This window comes from Thermobia domestica, chromosome 8 (genome assembly GCF_964235325.1).
Source record: "Thermobia domestica chromosome 8, izTheDome1.hap1.1, whole genome shotgun sequence".
Lineage (NCBI taxonomy): Eukaryota > Metazoa > Arthropoda > Insecta > Zygentoma > Lepismatidae > Thermobia > Thermobia domestica.
The window spans coordinates 10653391-10677273 of NC_137461.1; the positions used below are offsets into that span (position 1 = coordinate 10653391).

General features: G+C 37.9%; 1 protein-coding gene across 1 annotated transcript in view; it reads left to right on the forward strand.

The window, feature by feature from the left end:
* The window catches only part of LOC145691574 (uncharacterized), a 128920-nt gene that overhangs the window by 85337 nt on the left and 19700 nt on the right, over positions 1-23883 (forward strand). Inside the window, exon 12 of the mRNA XM_081766984.1 lies at positions 950-973. Within this exon, the coding sequence (XP_081623110.1) occupies positions 950-973 (24 nt within the window). The remainder of the gene's footprint in view (positions 1-949; positions 974-23883) is intronic.

Consider the following 23883-nt stretch of genomic DNA (forward strand, 5'->3'; position numbering starts at 1 on the left):
CCTTAGTATGCAAAGGCCCCGCGCCACATCCATTGTAACCAATGGGAACTTATTATCTAAACTTAACTTAAAATTTACTTCTTCTAGATAAAAAATTCTGTGCAAAGGACAGAAAGTGATTTTATAGCATGGAATTAAGATTTCTCTACGTTGGTTTAAACTGTATATTGTTTACAGAATATGCGGCTGTCAGTTATTTTAATATTATAGTATGTAGATGAGAAACTTCCATATTCGAATTGATTTTGTACTAATTACAATTAGTTGAATTGATTACTATTTCAACTAGAGTTCATCAGTTACGAAGGATTGTGTGATATGTTGAAGGTTCGTCACTGATTAGCTATACAGAATATAAATAATTAACTATAAATAGCGCTAAATTACATAATTTATTGCACTTTCGATTGTTGTTAACTGTGATTCTGTTGTGGTCTTAAAAGGTATTGTTACTATTCTTGGTATGGCAAAGAGAGTTAGCTAAGTTATCGAAGATACTGTGAATGATACCCGCAATATGTAATTCTCTCCTTCCATAGTGTCACATTTTGCTCGTTGTTTTAAACTTTGCACATTTCTTAGCTGATACTGTGTGGTTTTTGTTAAAAGTCCGCTTTGGAAATCATGGAAAACATTTTAAAGGCTGTAGCAACAAACAAATCATGTAACTAATAAGCAACTTATTAATTATTGTATCTTTGTATTGTATCTTATTGTAGACATTCTTATCAAAATGGCATGTGAGAAAGCAAAGAAATTAACTACATTCAAAAGTTCAATATGTTAAATTAAATAACTTTCCGATGATGTGGCTACTAACACGATTCAATCTATTTTTTGTAATTTAATTAGAGCTAGATGAGAACTTGTATTCTACAAACTAATAATATGAAATAATTATAAATACTGATGCTTCTTTTCATTATTTTCGTGCACCTTCTGAGTATAGAGAGACATATAGCTCCTGAAAAGGGTAAGTAATCGATGTTACAATTAGCTAACCATAGTTATATTCATTTATTGTTATTTTAATATGTCACTTTTGTAAATTATTTCAGGTCTAAAATTATACATTTTCTTGCCAGCGATTCCTATTGACTAATAATGTGTGAAAACAATACATATTCTAGAAAATTCAAATTACAATTCTATACAATAGAGTAAGTCGAAAAATAGGCCTTTTATTAGAGATGTTTAGGCAAAGCAAATGATACACTACATAAATAAAGTGCATGGCTAACCATATGTTTTATAAACCAAGAACGTTCATGCATACAATATAACTTATTGACTCAAGAGCTTTAAAAATCTCTCTTCGGAAAATAAGTTTCTCTAATATGAAATGAAACTCCTTCACGGCTGCTTTTTCTTCCTCATTTTTTTCCAAAGGTCTTTTCTCAAAAGCCTTCGAGCATAACTAGAAGAGGTGAACTAGTTAAATCCGAGATCCGGAGTGTATAGTGGATCGGTGAGGTACTTCCAATCGACTATAGAAAGATGGTTTTACTTGCTTCCGTCTACTGTGGTCTTGCACTTGCACCATAATTCCCGAAACGAGTTTAACCGCGATTCATAGGATAAATTAAGACTCCAGTTTCATCTACAATAGAATATCACAAAATCGATAGTGGTTGTTTCGGTTGTGATCTTCGACAAACTTCAGATCATCGCCACTCATTGTATATAGCTAACCCCAAATGACGCCAGCCAGCCAGTATATACGCCAGGTCAATCATCCGATTCTTTACTCGAAGAGAGCAAAATTCACATCTGTTCGTATGCAATCTGCAATTTCCTTGAAATCTGACATGGAGAAATACTGCCGGATGTATACTGAGTACAGTAGTCGGCCTATGTACAAAGGTTCGACTTAAAAGGTGATTTCTGAATCTTTATTGTCTTTTACTATTGTCATTGTTAAATGTTTTCTCTATTATTACAATTATTATCTTTTATTGTTGTTACATAGTTAGGATGTATTGCTGTTTTTATATATTTGTTATTATCATATACATATTATCTTGTCTTTTTTATTTTTATGTGTATTTTGCAGCAGTTATTATGTTTTAATACATTTGGTTTCCAAATTTTGCTTACTCCAGATGGTTTTTCTTGAGCATTCGTGTTGACCGTGGCGGGGAAAAATAGAAGTAATGCTGACCTTCCATTAAAATTCAACCAATCACTTAATTTTTGTGTCCCTGCAATGTGGCCATTAATTCCCATTAACCCTGAAAAGAAGTAACATGTAAACCACTAAACGTAAATAACCACACGGAAAGAACTGAATAACATGAAAAACAATTATTTCGAGAAGTTTTATTGAGATAGAAAATATTATTAGATCTGAAAGATCAATCTGTCGACCGTCATTTTCATGACAAAGGATGATAAGCCGCGAGGTACGGTGCGAGAGTTTGAGGTACATTGCAGGTTTAACTTGAATGAAAGTTTGTTTCACAGCTTCTGTCAGTTCAGCATATGCCCCATAACGGTTTTGTGCAACAATGACCTTTATGAACATCCACAGCGCAGTATCATATTTGGTAAGATCTTGGCTTCCAAGAACACGTTTTTCAATACTATAAGTGCAAGTATCAGCTGTCGTTCACAAATTCTGAAACAATGGAAACCTTACAGCTGTCGTTTACAAAATCTGAAACGATTTAAACCTTACATTACCATTTATAAAGGGGTAAATGAACTTTGTGGTTATCCTTTATTTTAAATATTGCTAACGTTGGCACAATTTTATGCATGCTAGCAGAAGTGTTGTTATTTGAAATAGAACAATGGTTTAATGTATATATAGTATGGCGCTAAATTCGTTGTATACACGACTCCAAAAGTGCATTACCACCTGCAATGCTACTTTTCTTGCACTAGCAGGTAACCCAAAAAGCTCGGCGCTTCGGTTGGTTGCGAATTCGAAAGGCGTTGTACTAAACTTCAATTTTGTAACAAATATATCAGTGTGGCAAACTGCAAATAAGAGAATAAAACAAATTGTTAAGAATGACAATTTTATTACCGTGACAGAGTTGGATGACATCAAAAGTTACAAAATGTTCTTACTTAAGCAGTTCAAACAAGATGAATGGCAAGAAACAGATATCAGAGGAAACCATTTCTCTCATTCGCCCCCAAAAAAGAATCTAAAAAAAATATATATATTGCAAAGGTTTAATATAAAAGCCCAAATCAAAATTTAAAAAGTTGACACCCGAAAGGAAAGAACAACTGAAACGAAATGAGTGCAATTGTGCACAGATATTGCAGACGTAAAATGAAGGAATACGGGTTTCGTATTTTATTTAAAAAAAAAAACGGTTGGGTGGGGCATGGGTCCCTCCAAACATTTGATCACGAAACATCAAAAGTGTTGGTAACAGTATGTCAGATGTGTGTAAAGAACATAAAGAATTGCAGCGAAAATTTACGTATGGACAATATGAAAAAACAAACGAATAGGGGCTTTTTATGTTCTGCAGAAAAAAACATTTTAGGGGGCAAAATCCCCAACACAAAATTTTGAAATTTGACACGCGAAAGGCAAAAACAAGTGAACCAAAGTGAATTAAATTGTGCACAGATATTGTAGATGTAAAATGACAAAAAGCGGGTTCCCTATACTCCTGCAAAAAAGGGTTTGGTAGGGCAAAGACCCCTCCAAACTTTTTATCACGAAATGTCGAAAGTGCTAGTAACAGTATGTCAGATGTGTGTAAAGCGCATGAAGACTTGCAACGAAACTTTGTGTATGGACAATACGCAAAAAATAAACATACTGTGTTTTACACCGTATTTCCTGAAAAAAGACGGGTATTGAGGGCAAAAGCCCCTACCCAAAATTTTGAGTGTTGACGCCCGCAAGGCAGGAAAAAATGAACCAAAGTGAAGAAGTTGTGCTCAGATATTGTACACATAAAATGAGGGAATACGGGTTTAGTATATTCCTTAAAAAAAGGGTTGTTTGGTGCACCGACCCCTCCAAACCTTTGATCACGAAATATCGAAAATATTAGTAACAGCATGTCAGATGTGTGAGTAAAGGACATGAAGAATTGCAGCATAATGTTGTGTATGGACAAAACGCCAAATGTAAACGCATAGCTATTTTATTTTCAGGGAAGAAACGGTTTTTAGGTTGAAAAAAAAATTTTGAAACTGGATGCTAAATGCTAAGAGGAAGTGAACCAAAGTGAATGTAATTTTGCACAGACATTGTAGACGTGAAATGATTATACGTGTTTCGTATTTTCCTTCAGAAAACTGTTGGGTGGGGCACCGAACCATCCAAACCTTTGATCACGAAAAATCAAAAGTGCAATTAACAATATTTCAGATGTGTGTTAACGACATGAAGAATTTCAACATAACTTTGTGTATGGACAATACGCAAAAAATAAACATATACTGTTTATTATTTTCTACGGAAAATCGGTTTTAGGGGGCAAAGTCCCCCACCAAAAATGTTGAAAGTTGACACCCGAAAGGCAAAAAGAATGAACCAAAGTGAATGAAGTTGTGCACAGATTTTGTAGATATAAAATGAGGGAATACGGGTTAAGTGTATCCCTGGAAAAAAGGGTTGTTTTGGGGCACCGAACCTTTGATCACGAAATATCGAATGTGCTGGTAACAGTATGTCAGATGTGTGTGAAGGACATGAAGAATTGCAACATAACTTTGTGTATGGACAAAACGCTAAAAATAAACGAGTACTGTTGTTTTTATTTTCTGCGGAAAAACGGTTTTAGGTGGCTAAAGAGTCCACCCCAAAATTTTTAAAGTTGACTCTCGAAAGGTAAGAAGAAGTGAACCAAAGTGAATGAAATTTTGCACAGATATTGCAGATATAAACTGAGGGAATACGAGTTTCGTATCTTCCTGTAAGAAACAGTTAGGTGGGGCACGGACCCCTCCAAACCTTTGATCACGAAATATCAAAAGTGCTAGTAACAGTATGTCACATATTTGTAAAGGACATGAAAAGTTTGAACGAAACATTTTGTATGAACAATAGGAAAAATAAACGAATACGCGTTTTTTTATTTTCTGTGGATAAATGGTTTTAGGGGGCAAAAGCTCCCACTCAAAAATTTGAAAGTTGACACAAGAAAGACAAGAAGAAATGGACCGAAATGAATGGATGATATGTGCACAAGTATTGCAGAGGTAAGATGAGGGGATATATGTTTCGTATTCTTCCTGAAACAAAAAAACTGTTGAATTGACCGAGGCTTTGAGGGGCGAGAGGGGTGGACCAAAGCGAATGAAATTGTATGTAGATATTGAGTGTGTGAACTATGTCCCTTCGTGTTTCACATGTGTCGTGTCTCCATCTGATTTCTTTAAATTTTTCAGATCAACTACAAGCACAAACAGTATATAGGGTTTTTTATAGTATTTCAGGAGGCACTTTTAACCCTTATAATGTTTTTGCGCATAAACAAAAATACGTGTCGATTTATTTGCAGTTTGCTCTTGATCTGCCAAATTTGAAGCAACGGATAGGGAAACTTGAGAAACACGAAAGGGGTTATTTCACATAGGGTGTATATAAAACCTACACACAATTTCATTTGCTTCGGTCCACTCGTTCCTGCGCTATTAAGGAAATATTTACTTTTTTTCGGATGGGGCCTAGGTTCCAACAGTGTTTTCCTGCAAAAATTAAAACACGGTTCATTTATTGTTTTGGAATATACGAAGTTTCGTTGTAATTCGAAATATTCTTTAGGAACGTCCGACATATGCTTATTTGCAGTTTTGATATTTAGTAATCAACGGTTTGTAAGGTCCGTGCCTCACTCAACCGCTTTTTTCCAGGATAATACGAAACCCAATTATCTCATCTTACGTCTACAATATCTGTGCACAATGTAATTCAATTCGGTGCAGTTCTTGCCTTTCGGGCCTCAAATTTAAAAATTTTGGGTGTGGCTTTTGCCCCCTGAAAACCATTTTTCCGCAGAATAAGAAACCGTATTCGTTTTTTTTGCGTATTGTCCCTACTCAATAAGTTGTTCCAATTCCTCATGTCCTTCAAGCACTTGTGACATACTGTTATTAGCACTTTTGATATTTTACGATCAAAGTTTTGGAGGAGTCTGTGTATCATCTAAACTGGTTTCTTTTTTTTTCAAGACAATAAGAAACACGCATTCCCTAATTTTGTCTACAGTATCTATGCACAATTTCATTCACTTCAGTTCACATCCTCTGGCCATTCGGCCTATATTTTCAAAATTTTAGGTGGGAGCTTTTGCCCCTAAAACCTTTTTTCCGCAGAAAATAGAAAACCCGTATTCGTATACTTTCTCCATACTGTCCCTACACAATGTGTTGTTCCAATTTTTCATGTCCTTCAAGCACTTCTGACACTGTTATTTGCACTTTTGATATTTCACGATCAAAGTTTTGGAGGGGGCTGTGTCCCACCTAAACGGTTTTCTTTTTTTCAAGAAAATAAAGAACCCGTATTCCCTCAGTTTATATCTACAATATCTGTGCACAATTTCATTGACTTCGGTTAACTTCCTCTGGCCTTTTGGGTCTCAATTAAAAAAAATTGGAGGGGCTTTTGCCCCCTAAAACCGTTTTTCCGCAGAATATAAAAAAACGTATTCCTTTATTTTTTTGCGTATTGTTCTTACACAAAGTTTCGTTGCAATTCTTCATGTCCTTTACACACTTCTGACATACTGTTACTAGCAATTTCAATATTTCGTGATGAAAGTTTTGGAGGGTTCCGTGCCCCACCTAACCGTTTTTTTAAGGAAAATACGAAGCACGTATTCCGTAATTGTGTCTGCAATATGTGTGTAAAATTTCGTTTACTTCCGTTCAATTTCTTTGCCTTGCGGGCCGTCAACTTTCAAAATTTTGCGTGGGGGCTTTTGCCCCCTAAAACTGTTTTTCCGCAGAAAATAGGGGACACGTATTCGTTTATTTCATGTGTAATATCTACCTGCCAAATTTTATCAAAATCGAAGTGTTACTTGTTAGTAACTGATATTTCTTTAAAATTTTGGAGGCGCGGTGGCTCAGTGGTAGAGCGTTCACCTCCGGTGCTTGGAGTTCCATGTTCGATCCCAGCTCGTGCTGTGTGGACTTTGTGGTGGACAAACACCGTATTCGTGTGTTCTCTCGGGGTTCTCCCGTTTCCTCCCACATTTTTCATTCCACCATTTCACTCATCTCTCATCATCTCCGTCTCCTTTAGCCTAACCGCCATAAACGTGGGATGTAAAACTTAAAGATTTCATTTGATTTTTTCTTTAAAATTTTATGAACAAATAATGGGAATTAAAGATTATATAAGCAAAAAATTGAGATCTATTGCAAGTTTCGGCTCCTTTCAACATTGAAGGAAATGACGGCAAAGGTATTTAGATTCAAGGTAGACATGAAATTTGAAACTGAGATTTCACTATATTTGTCATCATTTTAATGCACACTGTAAAGTTCTTAAATGCTAATTAAGTCAGGATTTTGCATCCAAACTAAGTTGCAACAGATTAATTGTTAGAAAATCCGAATTGGCAATGCGAATTTAAGATTAGTGGATACTTTAGATAACACGGAAAAAAGTTGAAGAGTGTAACCTAAGTGTGTGGCCACGTAGGTTGCGAGGCGATTTAATAAATTGCATGTCTCCTACTCTCCAGAGTCCAACTCAACCGTTTCATTTTGTTTAAAAAAAAAAAACACTTTTCTCATGAGTTACATTAGCATACAGTACATGAGTGACAATTTATATTATGATAGAATATACCATGAATTTTAATAGAAAAAGTGCAGACACTCGATAATTATTACGTAGTAAGATTTCAATAGATTCAGTGCTTGATCGTGCCGTGTGTGAACTTATGAAATAATTATCGCCCTTCCCTTGACGCTTGGTATACACTGGATAAAATGGGTTTCAATCTGGACTTTATTTACACTGGATAAAGTTGACAACTATGCTTTAGTCCCTACCTTGATCATATCCTGGTTCGGCAGCTAGGTTTCCGAGACGAGACGAGACGTCTCTTGAAATGCCTCGTCTCGTCTAATGTCTCAAAAATGTAAACACAGTTTTTGAAAGTGTTTAAAAATTTATTAACTCGGAATAAATTATTACCTTCGAAAGTATACCAGCGTTTATTATTTCAAGTGAAAACTATGCTAAAAACAAGGAATACCTGAAGTTTTTTTAATGATTCTTACAAACAGCTTTCATTTCCATTTTCCAATCGATTCAAGTTTAAGTATTTTGTGATAGTGTTCCAGATTCAAGTAAAATGTTAAACCATGCATCAAGATTAGTGTTTCAGAAGATTTCATTCCGAGGGCTGGTGGTTATATATATGTTAAAAATCCTTTATAGAAATACAAGTTCTCTTAATGCCAGTTTCGTCAGTGACTAACCATTGTTTCATGAGTTTTCTTGTTAAAAACAAAGACACAAACGTGTCAGCCTTTTTCTGTCTGAGTTTGAAAGGATGCTGGTTTTACAATAAAATTTAATTTCTTTTTATTGTTTTATGATGTTATTCGAACCAAAGCCATTTTTGGAATCGGAAAGCCACATAGGTTGCATTTCTTAATAATTTATTTCATGCACACTACATATAGAACTACTCATAGCATTTTAACTACAAAGCACATAGTTCTTTGACATAGAGGGAAATCTTTGGTTATAGCAACATTCAGTATTACCAATGGGGATTTCCCTCATCCCTCTTGTAATTCGCACACCGTCAACAGATATAGAACATAGTTGAACATTTCTCGAACCACTTCATCACACTCCTGGCCTTGTGACATGGTGCATTTTCTTGTTGAAAAATGCCACTTCCGTTGGGAAACATGGTTGTCATGAAGGGGTGTACGTAGTCTGCAAGCAGTGTGCGATACGCCTCGGCCGTCATTGTGCCTTGCTCGAGCTCCACTAAACACATGGATGCTCACGTGAATGTTCCCCAGAGCATTATTATTATTATTATTATTATTATTATTATTATTATTATTATTATTATTATTATTATTATTATTATTATTATTAAAATCAAATATCACGACATTAATTATTAGTTTTAATTAACTGAATTGAGCTGAAAATTAAATCTTGATTTCGAAAGATTAACTATTAAGTTTATCCGTTCTGTACCTTTCTAAAGTAATAAATGCTGGAATTGATTTTAAGGCTGTTTCTGAGTGAATACTTTCTTCAAAATAATATTAAAAATTAAGGAAAGATTTTCGAGACATTCGAGTCGAGTCGAGATTTTTATGAACAGTCTCGACTCGACTCGTGTCTCGACTCGGAAATTAGAGTCGAGAAATACGTTTGTCTCGACACGTCTAGAATTTTATAAAGTGTGTCTCGACTCGAATTCCAGTCGAGATTTGAGACATGTCGATTCGTGCGCATCCCTAAATATTCATATTTTAAATGTGCAATACTACCTCGCGAAAAATGACACCGAAGTTAATTTACCAAAGTCTACTTTGTTCTTGTTAGATTAGTGATTGTTGTTTAGGATAGATTATGCAGTCAGATATGGTTATGTATGTTTACAATTTCGTTTTTTTTTCAAAATGTATTCCTATCTATTCCCATTTATTATTAATAATTTATTTCTTGCATTTATTAATAACTATTACCAAAAAAAAACATTATTCGCATGGTGGCTGTATTTGGAAGTCAACGTCTGTAGTAGTATCACCGTTGATTTCAGCGAGTGCGAAAACTATGGATTTGACATTAATATCGGTCATTTTGGATTATTTTTACATGTGAGGGTATTCCCTCCGATACCCCGACCCGCAACCAAATGGGGTGAATTTGGAAGTTAATGCAATCGGAGTTTCACCATTGATCTCAGAGACCGCCAAAACTATGAATTCGACACTAATATCGGTCATTTTCTACTACTTTTACATGTCCCTGTAAATGTCTCCTGAAATCCCCTGGTTCGATTTTTTTTTTAAAAAAAGAACGCTTTATCTTGATCTGGGGCCTGGACCAAGGTACCCAAGATCAAAATTTGGTAACTCTTGGTCCTCTCGTCTGGTCTCCAGGCAGCACACAGATTTGGTCTCCAGAGATGCGCACGAGACGAGTGGAGACAGGATTTTCCTGACCAAATTCGAGTCGAGACACGGCTCTTCCAATAGTGAAATATACATTTTTCGAGTCGAGACATCACTTTTACAGCACACTTTCGAGACCAGACAGCCACAAATCTTGTCTTGTGCGCATCCCTAGATACATACAAACAGACAGACAGACACATAAACAATCTTTTTATTTTATTTATATTAGATTAGGTATATTTCAAACAGTGTTTCTTCCGGAAGCGTTTTTAGGGGGCACTGTTCGCCCGGAGCTGTGAGAGTACCCTCGGAAGAGACCAAAATAATACGTTTATAATATAATAATAATAAATAGAATAATATCAACAGTGTCCCCCGGAATACGAGTGGTGGTGGTGGTGTTGGGGTTTAACGTCCCGTTCAGCAGCGAGGCTATATGAGACGTGGACCTACTGATTAACGTGGAATCCAAACCACATGAGCTCCCGCCGGGAATCGAACCTGAGTCTCCCACGCCAAAGGCGCGAACGCTAACCGCTTAGCCACAGAGGAGCTCCCCGGAATACAAAATGTGCCCCAGGGAACATAGTTTCTGAAAGAAACACTGACTTCAAACACAACAGATAGAACCAACGGCGCCGACTTTCCAAAATGTATGTGGGTGCATATCAATGGCGGGGCGTGTTATATGTTTTCAGGGGAGTCTCGATATTTTTTTATTGATTTCTTTCCAGTTAAAATCTTTTATGAACGCTGTCATAAAGGGCTGTGCTGTGATAAAGTAAAATATACCGGTAATATAAGGATAAGTTGGGGCTGTCCTAGCTCAGTCGGTAACACGGCTGACTTAAACGTAAAGAAACAGGTTTAAACCCGTGATCAAGTTTAATTACTGTAATGCATATTCCTAACATATACAATCGTGATATTTAGTGTATATTTTCAACAACTTACATGATGCACAATGAGTGCAAGAAGCAGTGATATTATCAATACGTTACTAAAAGAAAATACTACATTCATACAAATTAAAATGAAAAAAATCATCATAAAAGAAAATACTGTTAATGTTATTGCAGAAAGAAATTGCAAGGATTTTGTTGTGGACATAAAGTATAAAGTGACTAACTTAGTGTGTTCCTTGGTTGCCTTTGCACAAACAAACTTGAAACAAACAATTATGCTTTAGAGGTTAGAAATATTAACTTCCATCTCGATGTTTTAATTGTTTATTTTTTGATAGTGACAAGTGAGAAATATTTATTTTATTATGTTTCTATGAACCTAAAAACCTTGCTTGCAGCGCCCAGACAAGATTATTTGTGTGACTGCTAGAGCCAGGGAGCACCCACGTAGTCGGCTCGCATGGACAGAACAACCCATAGCATTTCTTACACAGCACATTTGTTTTGGCATAGAACGTTGCTACTATACTAGCGAGTTCCAGCTAGTTAAGCCTTTTATTAACAGCCGGAGGCACCATTCTGTTATATCGTTGTAGTGAGTCGCGTGTTAAAATACTCCTAATATCAGCGTTTTCATTCTTCTATTGACCTTGAAGGACAAAACAAATGCCTTTCGAGGAATACAAGTTCCCTTTAATTCATGAAGTTGATATAGAAATGACCTTCCAACCTATGCTGTGTATAAATGCTGGAAGTCTTTCTAAAACGAGCGGAACGAGCGAGCCATTTATCAAACGGCTCGACTCAAAACTCGACGTCAAAAACTGACTCGTCTCGGAACTCGATTCGAGAAAATTACCTTTGATTCGACTCGAAACTCGAATTCGAGTCGCATTTTAGCTCAGCTCGTGCCCATCCCAAGGCATTAGAAAAAATGGCAGCTTACTATTATTCTGCTAAACTAATTATATAATAATAACAATGTTGTTATGTAAAATTAAAAATACAGAATATAGAGAAGCGTAGGATATGCAAACTGATCTGAAAGAACTCCAATATTACATACCATCAACAAACTATTTTCTAGTAGTGCAGTAGGCCTGCTCATCAGAACACAGTTTATTCATATTAACCCTTTACTGTATATCGTTAATTATGGTACCCTTGTTTTCAGGGTGCGAATTACCGGGGGAATGAGGGGGATTTCTCCCCCTTAATCACATTTTGTTCCCCCCCAAGATATCAACCAGCGGCGTAACGAGCATTACAAGATTGGGGGGGATGAAACTTGAAATTGCCAAGTCTTGATTTAAAAAATGCCAAGTCTTGGTAAAATAAATACCAAGTGTTTCGAAAATCTTAGTCTCACTTTTACCAACCCTGCGGAAAACTTTACAGCAACCTTATTTTCATATTCGTCCCATTCCGTGCCCCATCTGAGATATGAATACGAACAGCCCCCGGTTTCGAATAAAATTTCACACCTCAACTCAAAATTATTATCATCTCCCGCGATGCACAACTGTTAATTTGACAACTTATGGCTAGTTTAGGTAATCTGCGCCAGTCAATCCTCACAAGAAATGCGCAGAGCTTTTTTTTCTCTTCTGTCCTCCAGTCTTCTCCCACTTCGATTTCATAATTTCGCACTCTGGTGAAAAGTCTTAAATACCGGCAAGAATAAAACTAATATAAAACCTCCCTTTTAGGCGCCCCTCCAACCGCAAGCCCGGGTCACGTGCCTCGCTTGCTACCCATCAGCTACATAAGTAAGATACAATGTTTACGTAATGCTTTGACTTATAAGTACTATAAAGAAAAGAAGAATTTTAATTTTTGTTTTACTTTCCGAAAGAAACAACTACGTACGTGATGTGATTAAAAACAAAGTAGCAAAGGCAACACAATTGTATGAAAATAAAGTGAAACACACACCGATCTATGCTTTCACCCAACAGATGTATTGTTCCCCCCCCCAAAATGTGACTTTTGGAATCATGCACTTCGGTTCATAGCGGAAGCGACAGAATGACCTGACTCATCCATTGTAGCTTTCGTCCATCGAACAACATTTCCAGAAACCTACTGTGCCCCCCTGTGCCGTGCTATGGAAAATCAGCACCCGGGGCAAGAGTATACGACAGCGGCCTCGTACATATGAGTGAGGGCGACCGATCATTCGCGAAGCGCCACCATGGTTGGCGCGAATCGTAAAATATTTTCAAAAATAAACCCTGCTTTTCCTTGATTTTGAACACCTTTTATTACTTTTCCTTCCATTTTATATAGGGTGTTTAATAAGTAATGGTCATAAATTAAACCGTAGATAGTACACGCCAAAACTAACAAAAAAGTCTTAGTAAACATGTGTCCGCAAACGCTTCGTAACGGAGATAGGGGCTGTCGAAAGTGTGGGAAAATGAAGTTTAGAGACAAATATCTCAAAAAGTATGAATCGGACAGAGGGCGGTCCAATGAATGACTATCGAAGTCAGACCTGCGCTATACAGAAATGCATGGGTGATAACTCTGCAATGCGCGCGCAAGGGATTCCCCAAAGAAACGGAGGGATTCCCGGAAAATTGTCCAAGGAAAGGGGGATCGAGATGAACATCGAGGGCGAGTCTATCCACCAGTAATTCATAAGTCGTGGTACCAGGTCGAAAGCTTGAAAAGATACAAAATGGCGGACAATGTTTACGTGCCGTGTGTGGCTGCATAACCAGCAGGAAATGAGAGAGGCAATCGAAGTGTGGTTGCTGATCTGGTTGCTGTCTTGTAGGGAAAGTCTCGCGATATAACCTAGCGGCCTCTACCGCATTCCCGCATGCTTTCCCGTACATAAAGTGCATGCCAGCATACTCAATATTACTGTACATTGTATCAATGGCAAGGTAAGCAATAATTTAGCAACACACTAATAGCACTAATTAACACTGCACAATAGTATCCCCGTGGCTTTGCAACACTACTTAAACTATTGCACTGTTCCCCGCAATACGGTGAAGTAAGTACATCCACAAAACTGTAAAGGCACGCGCATTTGACACCTCTTAAACACACACAACTACTACATTGACTATAGGCGAGAAAGACAAGTAAAGACAATGAACCTCTACCCTCTGAATCATTATTCCAAGCGACTACTCCGGTACGACGAAAGCATATAGACCTGTAGCAGAACCCTTCGGGCAACATAATAAACAAACGTCGAAAGGCAAGCGTGTTTCCAATTCACGTCTGTAATCGAACCAATGTAGTGTTCTTCCATTCCATATTTTCTGGCTTACCAAGAACTGCGTGCACAGTTTTTTTTCTTTACGTATGCGTACAGGGGATGAACCAAATAATGAGCAACCTACAGGCGCTCGATTGATTGAGTTATTGTTGTTTTAAACGAGGTTAGGAGCTTTGAAGGACGGGACCTACGATTTGGAAAATCTGGAATCAGAACCACTGCATTCAATGGGCACTTCAGCGGATTTGAACCCGCAACACCATGCACCCAAGGTGAGCTCAACGTCTGTTGCAACCCCGAATCAGTATTTCCAGCTGGCTTCCATGTTCTACCAGTGTTCCTTTCGGCCATTCCATTCATTTTCGCGCATCGTTTGTTTTACCTTGGTATTGGTACAGTAAAGGACTACTCTGTACATGTGCATTCGTCTTAGGAATGTGCTCTGAAGTAGTTCACAACATGTACCACCACCTTTCTTCGATTGCCTCTCTTATTTCCTGCTGGTTATGCAACCACACACGGCACGTAAACATTGTCCGCCATTTTGTATCTTTTCAAGCTTTCGATCTGGTACCACGACTTACGAATTACTGGTGGATAGACTCACCCTCGATGTTTATCTCGATCCCCTTTCCTTGAACAATTTTCTGGGAATCCCTCCGTTTCTTTGGGGAATCCCTTGCGCGCGCATTGCAGAGTTATCAACCATGCATTTCTGTATAGCGCAGGTCTGACTTCGATAGTCATTCATTGGACCGCCCTCTGTCCGATTCATACTTTTTGAGATATTTGTCTCTAAACTTCATTTTCCCACACTTTCGACAGCCCCTATCTCCGTTACGAAGCGTTTGCGGACACATATTTACTAAGACTTTTTTGTTAGTTTTGGCGTGTACTATCTATGGTTTAATTTATGACCATTACTTATTAAACACCCTGTATATGTGCAAATATATTTTCCTAACGTGAGTAACATTATAGGACCACTTCCTAGAGCAGAAAGAGGATTTAAGTACATAATAGTAGTAATATTCCAAGTAATTTTTCCATTCTCTCTTTTCCTTTCATTCTCTTTTTTCATTTTTCTACCCAATTTTGCGCCCCCTTTCTTCGGCGCCCGGGGCCATCGTCCCCCGTTATGAAAGGAACTGATAATACCATTCCCAAAATACACTTTTGTTCAGTTCTCCCTACTCGAAAAGCTCTGTAAATAGAAAGTCTTACAGCAAAACAGAACTGAAATAAGCTATTCTTGTCCTCTATATTAATATGATCACCTTTTGTTTCAAAGCGAACGGTTTATTCACACACAAAGCATACACGGTTACACAATACAAAGCATATTCATTTGGTATCAAAATCTACTTCCCTTTGACATTTTACTATTAGAAAAAAAACTCTTAAATTTGTCAAATTTACATACTATACATTGCAAAAAGTTTATACTAATAAACCTACCATGTTTTCTTTATGGGAATACGGGACACTTTAGATCCCCTTTCCCCCAAACTCTCCAACACAATCCAATAAACTGTACCTCTGGTTATGTATAACAGTATAATAGGCCACGGTGGTTCAGTGGTATAGCATTCACTTCTGGTGCATGGGGTCCTTGGTTCGATCCCAGCTCACTTCAAGTGAGCTTTGTAGTGGAAAAACACCGTGTGCGTGGGTTTCTCGTGGTTCTCCCGTTTCCTCCCACCTTTTTCATTCCACCATTTCATTCATGTCTCATCATCATCGTCTCCTTTAGCCTAGCCGACATTTATTTTTTCAACTATATGAGTTCCCTAAGTTGCAGCTACTTTTCTCTCGTCGTTCCCTGCAATTAACTTTACGGACTGAAGATGTTTACAATCCAACTAAAAAAATAAAAAAAAAATCCTTAAAAACTTAAGATAATGTCTTATAAAAATACTTTACAGAAAAACAATATGCAAACTGATTAAATCAGTGACACAATCTACATTCAATATTCTTCGTGCGTTTAGCAGTATTTATTTGCATGGTAGTATTTGAAAAAAAATACGTTTGACAGTTTAATCTGATGAAAAATTGATTTTTTTCCTTGTGTCGTGTATAATTGTCAGGACCAAATTTACATATTTCTAGGCCCTGGACCAAGCACAATTCTGCGCCCATAACCTCTCAGAAATATTATAATTATGTCTCTCTGAAGAAAAAGTCACTCATCTTTCCTGTGCTTGTACAGTCACGAACATTAATAAATGGAGGTTGGAGCCATAAGATATAATGGCTTCAGCCTCCATTTATTAATGTTCGTGACTGTACATGTAGAAACACTCAAAGCCATCTTACTTTTTTTTATGTTGGAGAGTGTTCGAGTTTCCACCAGGTACAATGGAAAAGGCAGTGTTGTAAATTTCGCTCGCTATCAAGTCGGACAGGGTATTGTGATAACTTGCTCAAAACTGTTACATGCTACACTTTATTGTTCACTCACATTATCCCAGCCACTTCATTACTTTTCGAATAAGCTTATATTGATAGCAGAAATGGGATGGAATTAAAATATGGGACATTTGCCTGTCCCGACTAAATTTATTTGGACGCGGGATTCTTGGGTCCAAAATCGGGACTGTCCCGTTTTTTTACGGGACGTATAGCAGGCTTAATACTAACCAGTCACTGCCTTGTTCTTGTTTTATTAACATCAATTCTGCCAGTCACTACCTGTTGCCTTGTATACGCTCTTGTATCAAATGCTTTTGCGTCCAATGCTCTACCTGCCACCGAAACGCCTCTTCTGTCTGTCTTTGCATGCCAACTCTATTCTGCTTTTGTCAGTGGTACAGTTTGTCAGTGGTACATCATTAAAAATTCTTCAAAATGTTTACGAATATCAAATGAACAAAAGTGAAGTGTAATCACTTGCAACAAGTAAAGAAACTTTAAGCGAATATATCAATTTATTTCAAGATTGGAAACTACACAAAACTTATGCCAAGTCTATAGGAGAACTCATAATTTGCAGCAACTGGGTACCTAAGAAAATGTTAAACCGGATAAGTCAATAGAACAAACCGGCATTCTTCAAATTCCCAACTATGTATTTTAATTTGCCAATTTGTCAAGAGATTGGGAACTTTGGGGGGAGGCTCCCCCTTTACCAGCCCTTAACGACGCCTCTGATTTCAACTGAAGTTTCCCCACCGGAAATCCTCGCTTTTTCCCCCCAAACCATGCTTAGTATAACGCCAAATTTCACTGATTTTTGTCATTTCTTGTAAGTTTAATCTGCTAGCCGTATTTCAAAATGAGCGATGTAAACTGTTCAGTATTGGTCATTCTAATTCCCCCTCTATTTTCACCGTTGCTTAGTTTAACTATAATATTATGACTACAGTTGTTACTTGCAAAGGTATCCTCATACCCTTCAGTTCGTCGTCGTTCGTGAATATTGAATGTACTAATTGCGCATAACAAAGTAGGATGTGGAATTATAAATGCTCTTAGTGGTTGGCCAAGAAGTAAACAAATAGCTTCCTCCATCATACTCGGGCATGTCATATCCATCCTCTACATTTGTATCGATTACCATCTTGTTTTAATTTTTGTTATATTTCATTTTAGTTTGCAAGTTTGCATAATATTTGTAATATCCAATAAATAGAACAAGTGGATTTAATAGAACATAAGTGGACTATTATTGCTTGAGCATCACTGCCTTTTACAGTTTACGGAAATGAACTTTTGACACTGTACTCAAAATCTGAGTTCGGCCTATATATTCTCTCGTAGCTATATGTTAGTGTATATACTTACGATGCGTCCGTAGTGAGCAGACACGTTAGTGAAAGTGAGTAAGAGCATAAGATTTGTTTTAGCATTTGCTAATACGACTGATTCTCCGTGTCATTCATTGTCTGTCTGTGTCTGTATAAGCACTTCGACTGGAGCGGGCCGTTTAAAGTTAACCCTTCACTTTCTATCTCTCTTTTCGCTATACAGTTTGCTGTCTACGCCAATAATCTTGTCTGGAAAACTTCAATGTAATATTTATACTTCATTTGATAGCATAGAACATAGTGAATCAACTCAGCTGTATCCTAACAGTAAAGTAATTATAAGTGCTGATTTCCTGAGCTCCATCATAGACTTGACTATGCGCACGAAACAAGATTTGAGGCTGTCTCGTCTCGAAATTGTACTGTAAAAGGAATATCTCGACTCGAAAAATGTATATTTCTCTATTGGAAAAGCTGTGTCTCGACTCGAATTTTGTCAGGAAAATTCTGTCTCGACTCGTCTCGTGCGCATCTCTAACTTGACTTGATTTTGAGTTCAATTACAATTGTAATCATCTTTTTCTTTTAACACAAGCAAAGCACGAAGTTTCGAAAACGGGTCATCTGGGTGGTAGTTCTGTACGGATCCAATGAACTACGGAATAACGTAGTAGAAACTCCCTACTCTGTAAATATATATTGCTAATATTCGTAAGTTTCAAGCTTGTAAAAGAACGTAGCTGTTTTGTCTTTCTATTAAGTTTACGATATTTCTATCGTATCTTGTCTGAGTTGCAAAACGAAAGATAATACATTTATCGATTTATGGTTAGGGATTGGTCCTTTAAAACATTTAATTATTTCGAGAGGTGATAGAAAGATACTATCCCTCGAAAAACATGCATTTTCTTTTGTGACAGATGAGAATACTACTTCAAGTTTGACTATTGAATTCATATAGTTTGGAAATCTTCGTTTCACACTGTGAAACGATACTCACTTCTTTTAGTTTGGTATTGGTACTGGTAACTCGTCTAATATATGCAACAAGTTGACACTCTTAGTCATAGAATAGAAACTTGTAGCAAAACACGTTGAAACCGTACTTGGCTAACTTCAGCTACTTCTGGTTTGAATAGGAATTGGTGGAAAATATTCTTGTGATGCTGAATTCTTGAAGGAACACTTTCCTACGACCCTGAATTGATTGTGAAAAAGCCGTATCTTGATATCTCCTATTGTTTTGATTTCTGGAAACAAGAATTGAAATAGGAAATAATAGTTAATTTGAAACACTTCCTGTTGATCGTAGAAAAGCCGTATCCTGGTATCTCCTGTTGTTTTGATCTATGGAAAAAAAAGAATTGAAATAGGAAGTAATAGTCAATTTGAACCACTTCCTCTTCCGGTAGGGTGTTGACAATAATTATGGTATATTGCCTTGAGACGCTAATTCGTTTGGACAAAGGGGCCGCGGTGGCTCAGTGGTAGAACGTTCACCTCTGGTGCTAGGGGTCGCGGGTTCGATGCAAGTGAACTTTGCGGTGGACAAACACCGTGTGCGTGGGTTTTCTCGGGGTTCTCCCGTTTCCTCCCACTTTCTTCATTCCACCATTTCATTCATTACTCATCATCACCTTTTCTTTTAGCCTAACCGGCATAACCGTGGGACGTAAAACTCAAAGATTTCATTTCATTTTTTTTTTCGTTTGGACAAAGATGTTCTCACTATCTGTTACTGTTTTCGTTCTATGGTGAGGAACGTTCAAACAGAATATGGCTAATTTTAACAAATTCTACTTTGATCAAAGCTGCCATGGAGAAGGAGGAAGTTATTCTTGAGACGATGAATCGATTGCAAAGAGCTACTTTGTAATATCTTTTAACATTTTTGCTCTACGGAAATCAGTATTGGGACCAAAAGTACTAGTAAATTTGAACAATTACCAGCTTTGGTAGAGTTATATGGATAGTAACGATATGTTTGTTGAGAGGCTGAATTGTTTGCTTTAAACTGCTTCTCGCTATCTGCTACCGTTTTCGTTCTATAGCGATAAACATTGAAACCGTTATTGGAACCAGAGTTATAGTAAATTCTAACTACAGCCGAATTTATTGGAGTATTGTAGATAGTCATGATATGTCGTCTTTAGACTCTAAATAATTTGCAGAAACCACTTCTCAATATCCGTTATCATTTTCTTTATATATCGACAAACGTTCAAACCGGAAATGGCTAATTTGAACCAATTCCGGTTTGAGTAGAAGGTTAACGAAGGAAATAAAATCTATTCTTTGGACACTGAATTAATTGCAAAAGACCACATATTGAAGCATTTACTATTTCTATTAGGCGGAAATTAGAAATTGAAACCGGAAGTAGTAGTAAATTTCAACCATTTGTGGTTTCGATAGAATATATTGGATACTCTTGATATTGGCTCTAGATGGTAACTCGTTTTCAAAAATCAGTTCTCGCTATGTTACCGTTTCATGCTATGACGATAAAAGTTGAAACTGTTGTTGAAACCGGAAGTAATAATAAATTTAAACCCTTTTCAATTTTAGTAAAGTATTGTGGATGACCATGATATGTTGCCTATACACGCTCAATCGTTTACAAAAAAATCTTCTCCCTGTGCGTTGCCGTTAAATGTTAGAACCGCAAATTGCTAATTTGAACCACTTCTGGCTTGAATATAGAGTTAACGAATAAGATGGAACCTATTCGTTGGATGCAGAATCAATTGCAGAAAACCATTTCTCTATATCACTGTCTTTGCTCAGGTATCTGTCGACGGCAGAGCCCTGTACGGGCCGGGAGCGCCCGGTTCGGCCCGGAATATGATCGTCCCGGCCTTGCCCTGCCCGTTTCAAATAATATCAAACTGGAACGGACCCTAACCGGGCCGAACGGGCCAGGCATATTCCGGGCCGAACCGGGTCGGGCACATTCCGGGCCGAGCACAAATGTTATAGGGCCGAACCGGTCCCGGCCACTCTGAAAGACGGATCGGAAACTAATCTTGTCAGCCTTTTTTTAAATGTCCTCCACTACCCCTGCCTTTGCCGTGATCGTACGGTCTTACTGTCAGCCTATGCTAATCGTAATGTGTTTGGGAAGCTGACTCTTTATTCAAGACTGCAAAGTACTGTAATACTACCACTATTACTACTTCTACTACTACTACTTCTACTATTACTACTAGGACCACTGCTAATACTACTACAACTGCTACGACTTCGCGTCAGAGTTGACATGTCTGGTGGTACCAAATTTACCTTCTAAATAGAGAAAAAACGGAGTAATGCTAGTTATTATGGCCGGTCTGCATAGAATGTGAACCGATGCTTGATCTACGAGGGACAACGCTGGCTCAGTAGGAAAAACACTCACATCAGGTGCTAGAGGTAGACGGACCAATCACTGCTTGTGCTATGTGAGCTTTGTGGTGGACAAACACCGTGTGCTTGGGAGTTTCCGGGGTGGTCCCGCTTCCTCCAACTGTTTTCATTCCACCAATTTATCCCATCATCATCCATACGGTCTGAGCCGTAGTTACCTAAAGAACGTATGATAAAGTCAAGTACTTGACCTATTAAGTAGAATTTGGTACGCTACCATAAGACCACGGAGGCCAAAACCGTGAACTGGCGAGTTCATAAGATCAGTACAATTTGTAGTAATGTTCAATTACCAAGGCAAATACCAAATAGAGTTACATCTTTCTGTATTGTTTATATTATGATACTACAAATATAACAAAATATAATGATCAAATAAATCACCAAGATGCCAGGGTCGATTAGGTGTTCTTGGAATAGTGGCTCAGTGGTTGAACGTTCATCTCTAGTGGATGGGTCCCTGGTTCGATGCCAGCTATCGCCAAGTGAACTTTGTGGTGGACAAACACAGTGTGTGGGGGTTTCTAGACGTTCTCCAGTTTTCTCCTACTTTATTCATTCCATCATTTCATTTATTTCTCATCATCACCGCCTCCTTTAGCCTAGCCGGCATAACTGTGGGACGTAAAACTCAAAGATTTCATTTTCATTGTTTTGTTCTCGTATTACTAGTAATAGCAGTAGTGGTATTCGCTGTCGCATTAGTATAGTAATGATTGTAGCAGTAGTAATAGTAATAGTGGAATTAACACTAGCATTCGTAATCGTAATAGTAATAGCAGTATCAGCTGTAGTAGTTGTAGTATTAGTATCACATACGGTGTAACAGTTTTACATATCTTCTCTGTTACTCATAATGCGCTAATGAGCGTAGTATAAGACTTTTACGTCTATGAGCTGTATTATTGTATAATAAACATGGCTGGACAGAGCAAGCACAAATAACAAATAGACAGACAGTATAGGGATATAGAAAACAAACCTTGGGTAACTTTTCACACGATTTTCCTATTCGAGAAGGACAAATAGACATTGTAATATTATGACGATACATTTCTCATTTCCCATTGCATATTGAAGGATTGACTTGACTTATCTACTTGGTTGTTCCCAGGCCGGTTACGCCCGGTCCGTTTAGAGCCCGGCTCGTTCGTACCCGGCCAGTATTGTGTCCGGCCCCTTTGTGCCCGGCTCGAGATTCGGGCCGGGTCGGATCGGGTCGAGCCGGGCACTGAATACAGATCCATCCAGGCCGGGCCGGGCCGATCTTTGGGCCTGGGTTTGCAGGGCTCTGGAACTTTTCCTAATTTTATGCACAGCATAGTTTGGAAGTTTAAAACCTGTCCTTGGTCCCATAAATATTATTAATACTAACATATCAATGATACTCTTGTGTATAATTCAAAAAGTTAGCTGTGAAATTTAATCCAGATTGGAAGTAGTTGTGGAAAGGCCTCTTGCTATAACAGATTTGTGGGTGTTTAGATAAAACCAACATAATCTTTCTATTTCACAGCGGGTGAGTAAAGCATAGGTCATGTCTACTGTATATCAACTTCACGGACCAAAGCAACTTGTGACTTCATGAAAAACCATTTGTTGGTTCTTCAAGGTCAATAACTACAAAATAGAGTACACGCGACCCATTACTTCGATAGAAGAGGCAAATTCAACAGACGTGTTTACGTATAAAAGACTGATGCCTTCCGGCACTTAGTAGAAGGCTTAACTGGGTGGAAGCAACGTAACAACGTTCTATGCGAAAGAACGCTGTTTGTTCTATCTGTTGTGTGTATGAAGCACGAGTTTGCTTGTGTGTCTGTCTGTGTGCGTCCTGGGGATCAGACGAGTTGACATAAAGTTACTAAATTTTGATCACGGATACTTTTGTCCAAGCCCCAGACTAGGACGAAGCGTTTTTTTTTTCAAAATTCGAACCAGTGTTCTCAGGGGAGGGGTGCAATTACCGGGACATGTAATGATATTAGAAAATGACTGATATTTGTGTCAAATCCATAGTTTTCACGGTCGCTGAAATCAATGGTGATACTTCCATTAGCAGTGACTCAAAATCGGCTACAATTGTATGCGGGCCGGGGTCACCGGGGGATGGGGGTACCGAAACACGTAAAAATAATCAAAAATGACCTATCTTTGTGTCAAATCCCTAGTTTTCACGGTCGCTGAAATGAATGGTGATTTTTTCAAAGGCGTTAGCCTCTAAATACAGCTGGAGCCGCGGTGGCTCAGCGGTAGAGCGTTTACCTCTGGTGCTTGGGGTCCCGGGTTCGATCCCAGCCTCCTCGAAATTAACTTTGTGGTGGACAAACAGTCTGTGTCATAGCTCACCGACTCACTGACAATGACTGACTTAACACGTTTGATAACAGCGCGTGTAATAGTTGATTTATATACGCAGTTGATACAGCGTGTATACCTGTAGATAAGTGGGTAGCGTGTGTAACAGTTGTTCTAAAAATTCTGTGTTCCAGTCGCA